At 35.3% G+C, this 6,832-nt stretch overlaps 1 protein-coding gene across 1 annotated transcript in view; it reads left to right on the top strand.

The window, feature by feature from the left end:
* Positions 1–6,832, top strand: part of ADAMTS19 (ADAM metallopeptidase with thrombospondin type 1 motif 19) — a 511,689-nt gene that overhangs the window by 264,221 nt on the left and 240,636 nt on the right. The window contains exon 8 of the mRNA XM_007947461.2: positions 4,570–4,675. Within this exon, the coding sequence (XP_007945652.1) occupies positions 4,570–4,675 (106 nt within the window). The remainder of the gene's footprint in view (positions 1–4,569; positions 4,676–6,832) is intronic.

The following is a 6,832-nucleotide window of genomic DNA, read 5'->3' on the forward strand; positions in this document are numbered from 1 at the left end:
GGGATTGGGCAGTGTTTCGTTCTGCTGTGCATGGGGTCGCTATGAGTCGGAAATGACTCGACGGCACTTAACAACAACAAAGATGTCTTTTGTTGTGCATAAGAGTTTAATTTTTAGGAGGTCCCAATTGTTTCCAACTATTTCAAGAGATAGCATATGATCAAGTACCAACAGTACTGAAGGAAGAAGCCCAAGTTTCTTGAAGGAATTGGGAAAAAACAAGGCTCTAGAAATTGATGGAATACCCCTTGAGATATTTCAAAAACAGATGCATCATTGGTGGTGCTTACTCGTTTATACCAAGAACTTTGGAAGACAGCTACCTGGCCAACCAACTGGAAAAGATTAATATTTGTGCCCATTCCAAAGAAAAATGATCCAAAAGAATGTGGATATTATTGAACGATATCATTAATATTACATGCAATTAAAATCTTACTGAAGACAGTTCAAAAAATGGTTGCAGCAGTATATTGCCATGGAACTTTCAGAAGTACAAGCTCTATTCAGAAAAGGACAAGTACAAGGGATAACATTGCTGATGTAAGGTGGTTCTTAGCTGAAAGCAAAGAATACCAGAAAGATGTCTACCTGCGTTTTATTGACTATGCAAAGGCATTTGACTCTGTGGATCATAACAAATTATGGATAACATTGCAAAGAATGAAAATTCCTGAACAATTAACTGTGCTCATGAGGAACCTATACATAGTCCAACAGACTGTCTTTCAAACAGAACAACAAGGGGATACTGCATGGTCTAAAATCCGAAAGGGTGTATGTCAAGATTGTATCCTTTATCCAGACTTATTCAATCTGCATGCTGAGCAAATAATCAGAGAAGCTGGACTGTCTGAAGAAGAAAATGGCTTCAGGTTTGGAGGAAGACTCATTAATGGCCTGCAATATGCAGATGACACAATCTTGCTTGCTAAAAGTGATGATGACTTGAAGCACTTACTGATGAAGATCAAAGACTACAGTCTTCAGTATAGATTACACCTCAGCATAAAGAAAACAAAGATCTTCACAACTGGACCAGTAAGCAACATCATGATAAGTGGAGAAGGATTGAAGTTATCAGGGATTTCATTTTACTCTGATCCACAGTCACCACCCATGGAAGCAGCACTCAGGAAGTCAGATGTATTTCACTGGGAAAATTTGCTGCAGCTAAATCTTTAAAGTGTTAAAGAGCAAAAATGTCATTGAGGCACACCTGGCCAAGTCATGGGATTTTCAAACACCTCATTGCATATGAAAGCTGAATAGTGAATAAAGAAGATCCAAAAAAGAGTTGATGCCTTTGAATTGTGGCGTTGGATAAGGATACTAAAAATATCACCAACTGCCAGAAGAATGAACACATCTATCTTGGAAGAAGTGCAGCCACAGTGCTCCTTAGAAGTGAGAATGTCCAGACTTCGTCTCATCTACTTTGGTCATGTTGTAAAAAGGAACCATTGGCTAGAGAAGGATATCATCATTGGTACAGTAGAGAGCAAAGAAGGGGAAGACCTTCAACAAGATGGATTGACATAGTTGCTGCAATGATGGGCTCAAGCGTAGCAAGGATCGTGAGGATGGTGCAGGACTGGGAAATTTTTCATTCTCCTGTCCATAGTGGCTCTATGAGTCAGAGCCAACTCAACAACACCTTACAACAACAGCAATCATCTAGTTTATTTTCTGTTGTTCATGCATTTTTGGTTATGTTTGATAGTCTATTTATGTTGTAAATAAGGAGCCCTTGATTCACCCCTGTTTTTCTTTGATGATTTTCTGTACTTTTAGATTTTCCTTTTAGGTCTTTGATCCATCTTGAGTTAATTTTTTTTGTGGTGTGAATTACGGATCTTCTCTGAATTTTCTATGAACGGATATTTAGTTTTGTCAGCATCATTTGTTAAAGAGACTGCCTCTTCTTTATGTAATGGATTTTGACATTTTGTCAAAGATCAGCTGTCCATTGGTGAATGGATTTACTTTTTGTTTCTCAGTTCTGTTCTATTGGTCTGTGTGTCTGTAGTCATACCAGTACCAGACTGTTTTAACTACCATTGCTGTATAGTATGTTTGAGATCAGGGAGTGTGAGACCTCCTATTCGGTTTTTCTTCTTTAGTAGTGCTTTGCTTACCTGGGGTGCTTTCCTATTCATATAAAGTTGATTATTAGTTTTTCTATTTCTTTAAAGAATATTGATGGAATCTGACTTGGGATTGCAATATAGCTATATAGATCAGTTTGGGTAATATTGACTTTATCACAATATTAAGGCTTTGTATCTGTGAGCTTGGTATGTTCTTCCATTTATATAGGTCTCATTCGGTTTCTTGTAATAGTGTTTTTTAGTTTTCTTTGCATAAATCTTTTGTATCCCTGGTTAAGTGTATTCCCATTTATTTTGTCTTTTGAGTAGCTATTGTAAATGATATTGTTTTCCTTATTTCCTTTTCAGTGTTTTCTTTGTTGCTGTAGAGGAATCCAACTGATTTTTGTATGTTGATCTTTGAAACAACAGAAATTTCATGTCTTACAGTTCTGGAGGCTAGAAGTTCAAATCAGGGTATGGATGATGTTCTTTCTTTGTAAGGCTCTGAGAGAGGAACTGTTCCATACATCTCTCCTAGCCTCTGGTGGCTCCTGACAACCTGTGGTGTTCCTTGGCATGCAGATTCATCTTCACAAGCTGTCTCTCATCTTTATCTATATCTCTGTCTCTGCTCTCTTTTTTTATAAGGGAGCATGTCTTTTATACATGACAAGAGTCATGTAGGATTAAGACTTACCCTACTCTAGTATGACCTCATGTTAACCTTCAAAAACTCTATTTCAAAATAAGATCAAATTCATAGGTACAAGGTTTAAAGACTTCAACTATCTTTTTTAGGGACCTGATTCAGTCCACACCTCTGGTTACATATATATTTCTTCAACTCATCTTCCAGTTTTGCATCTTCCAGCAATGCCCTGTGCACTGCTGTTTTAAATTTCTCTTGGCTTCTGCCACATTCATAAATTCTCTTCTTATAGAAAATCCCTCTCTCCTGTCAAGTGGACTATGTTGTTGTTGTTGTTATGTGCTGTTGAGTTGGCCCCGACTCATAATGACCTCTCCCTGGGTTTCCCAGGCAGTATCACTAAGGAAGTAGATTGCCCCATCTTACTTCCAAGGAGTGGCTGGTGGGTTTGAACCACCAGCCTTCTGGTTAGCAGTCAAGTGCCTTAGGTGGACTATGGGTGCCTCTAAATCACTTTGTGTTATTCAATCTTCTGTCTTTCTGAAGCATGGCAAGACAATTTATTATTCTTTTTCATTTGAAATTTAATTATTCGTTACTCTTACTCCTTAAGTTTCTAGAGAGAGAAAACAGTTCTTCAACAGTTAGCCAACTATCTTTAACCAGAGGCAGCTCTGCATTAAATGGTTATCAAAAGAAAAATAAATATTAGATGCCGGATAAAGCTACTTTGAAATCCCTATTCTATTATATTTATTAGTTGCATTGTGTTTTGTAAGACATTCCACTAGCATAGGCCTTAATAGCTTCATGCATACAATGAGCTTAAAACATGTATTTTATAAGAATATGAGATTTGAGAACATATATTCAAGAACATACTTTAATATTTATTTATGAGTTCAATAAATACTGGATATTATTATAGTAACTTTTGTTATTTGAAAAAAAAATAAAATTTACCTACATAAGGTTCAAGTTTTGTTTTTGTTTTTTGTTTTTTTTGAAGATTTTTAAAATTGTGGAAAAATATATATAACCAACATGTACCAATTCAACATTTTTTACCTGTAAAATTCAGTGACATTGATTACATTAATTATATTGTCAGAATTCCTTTTTAAATTATTCAGGAATTTATTTTAAATAATAATATTGTAAATGAAACTTTGATTAAAAATATCAATGGCTTTAGATATTTTCTGATGTTTTAAACCAAAAGGCCAAAATAATTTTCAGTAATATACGCTATAGACAAATAAATTATAGTAATCTGAATCTGCAATTTTCAATGGAAACACTTTCAATTTGTCAAATATCACAGTTTTTATGTCCTTTTAGTTAAAATGGTGTTTAATAAAACAAAATTTCAAAATGTTATAAACTCAAAATATAAACATAAGTTTGAGAATATCCTATATATATTTTCTTTTAATGACATTTCTTTGAAACTAAGAGATTCACAAGAATTTAATATTTAACATAATACATTTAATTTATATTTTTAAATTATAATTATTCCTCAATCTTAAATTACAATTAAAAGTGGTATGAAAACAATTATTGCTACAATATACTTTTTTAGAATTGGATAATTAGAGAACTAATTTAATCTAAAATATGAAATTGAAAAGAATATTAAAAGTTGATTGATTTACACATATGTATGTGTACTCAAAATTTCTATGTATAAGGGCTAGATATCACAGTTTGGTTTTGCATGTTTGAGTGAAAACAGCTATTATTTTCATTCATATTAATAATGCTCAGCAAAAGTATATGCATTTTGAATTGCAATATATTGTAATTAATGTTTATGTTTTCTAGGTATTGCTTACCTGAGTGGAATGTGTAGTGAAAAGAGAAAATGTATCATTGCTGAAGACAATGGCTTGAATCTTGCATTTACGATTGCTCATGAAATGGGTCACAAGTAAGTAAAATGTGACTATGCTAGTATATTAACATGCAATTTGTAATTTGAGTTATTGTACTATATACATACCATTTTTAGTATTTTTTTCTTTGTTGTTTGAATATTTGAGGAATTACGGAAACAAGGAAAAGGTAGGGATGAGGAGAATACCTAAATATAAAGTGTGTTAACCATTTCCGAGACCCTTAATAAAAATCACAGTACATTGTTAAAATCCTCATCAAGGCAGTCATTACATGGCACAATTTTTTATTTTACCTCGGAAGGAAGGTTGGGCAATCCTACTTCCGTAGTGATACTGCCTCGGAACCCAAGGAGGGGTCGCTATGAGTCGGGGCCGACTCGACGGCAAACAACAACTACAACAACAGGTATTTCCAAGTGATATATACATTGCAGTAATCATGAGACTAAAAGCTATATATTTTTCAAGTATATATCCCCAGAAAACACATGTAGAAGTGAAAAACTTCTAGCCTATAATAGTACCTATGTTATTACCAGACACAGAGTAAAAAGGAATGAGCCTGAATAGTTTAGGAGAAATGTACTTGAAAGAAAACTAAGCTAATCAGTTTTAATCAATTTACATGGAGTAATTTATTTAATACTCACAAAAAGCTTGGAGAAGTTGCTACTATTTTCTCATTTTAGAGATGCTATTGATAATAGCAATAATAATTATTAATAGCAATACGTATATGCCCTCTTGGCAGGCGTGGAATTACATGCTTATATATCCTTGCAACAATTTTGTGAGGTAGAGCTATTGTTGTTTGTGTGTCCTCGAGTTGATTCTGACTACTTGCTACCTCGTATAACACAGAAGAACTGCCCTGTAGTGTTTCCTAGGCTGTAATCTTAGAGAATAGTGTCAGGTCTTTTCTTCTAAGGAGTGGCTGTTTGGTTCAAACCACTGACATTTTGGTTAGAAGCCAAGTGCTTAACCATTGTGCCACCAGGGCTTAGTTGTACTAGTTTATTAAAGTAGGAAACTGAATCATATAGAAGTTAATTTACCCTGTCAAAGTTATGAAAATAGTAAGTGGTGGAACAAGGATTTGAACACAAGCATTTCAACTCAGGACACACTATTTTGCATTTGTACAATAAATTATCTGATACTTTTGAACTTAGATTCCTCATCTGTAACATGAGGATAATGCCTTTGTTGTGAAGTTGGTCTGGAATTCAAATTACATAGGCATAGTGCCTAAGGCATTTGACTGCTGACCAGAAGCCTGGTGGTTCAACCCTACCAGCCATTCCTCGGAAGGAAGACTGGGCAATCTATTTCTGTTGAGCTACCACCTTGGAAACCCAAGGAGGGGTCGCTATGAGTCGGTACCAACTCAATGCCAGAGTTTTGGTTTTTTTTATCACTAGTAACCAATTGCTGTATAATCCATCCTGACTATTGTTGACCTTACATGTTTCAGAGAGAACTGTGTTCCATAGAGTTGGGATGGGATCCTTTGGAATTAGATCACCAAGCCTGACTCTAGAAGTTACTCCAGTTGCATTAAAACTGCAGACCTCTGAGCAGCGGAATATCTAATCATATTGACCATTAGACTGGGTTTATCCTCTCAAGTTCATCACATGTCACAGCCCTATCTAGTATTTTACACCCAGCTCAATTCATTTTCTTGATAATCCTGTTGTTGTTATGTGCTGTCGAGTCAGCCCTGACTCATAGCGACCCTTCTTGGGTTTCTGAGGCAGTATTACTATGGAAGTAGATTGCCCAACCTTCCATCTGAGGAGTGGTTGGTGGGTTTGAACCGCCAGCCTTCTGGTTAGCAGTCATGTGCCTTAGGCAATATGCTACCAGAGCTCCTTTGATAATCCTAGACTCTATAAACAATTGAGTAAAGTTCAGTTTATAGTAGATTCTGACTGATACAAGAAGGCTTAGAAGAAACAATTTATATAACACATGACAGTGATTAATTAAACAAACAAAAACCTTTTTTCAACTGAACACAAGTACAGCAAAGTGACAAATCATAATTGTGTAATTCAATGAGTTATCAAAAACTGTTGTTGTTGTTGTTGTTATGTGCCGTTGAGTCAAACCCGACTCATAGTGACCCCTCCTTGGGTTTCCGAGGCAGTATCACTACAGAAGTAGGATTGCCCAACCTTCCTTCC

This window comes from Orycteropus afer, unplaced genomic scaffold, assembly GCF_000298275.1.
Source record: "Orycteropus afer afer isolate SDZICR_OR568_19922 unplaced genomic scaffold, OryAfe1.0 scaffold00185, whole genome shotgun sequence".
NCBI lineage: Eukaryota > Metazoa > Chordata > Mammalia > Tubulidentata > Orycteropodidae > Orycteropus > Orycteropus afer.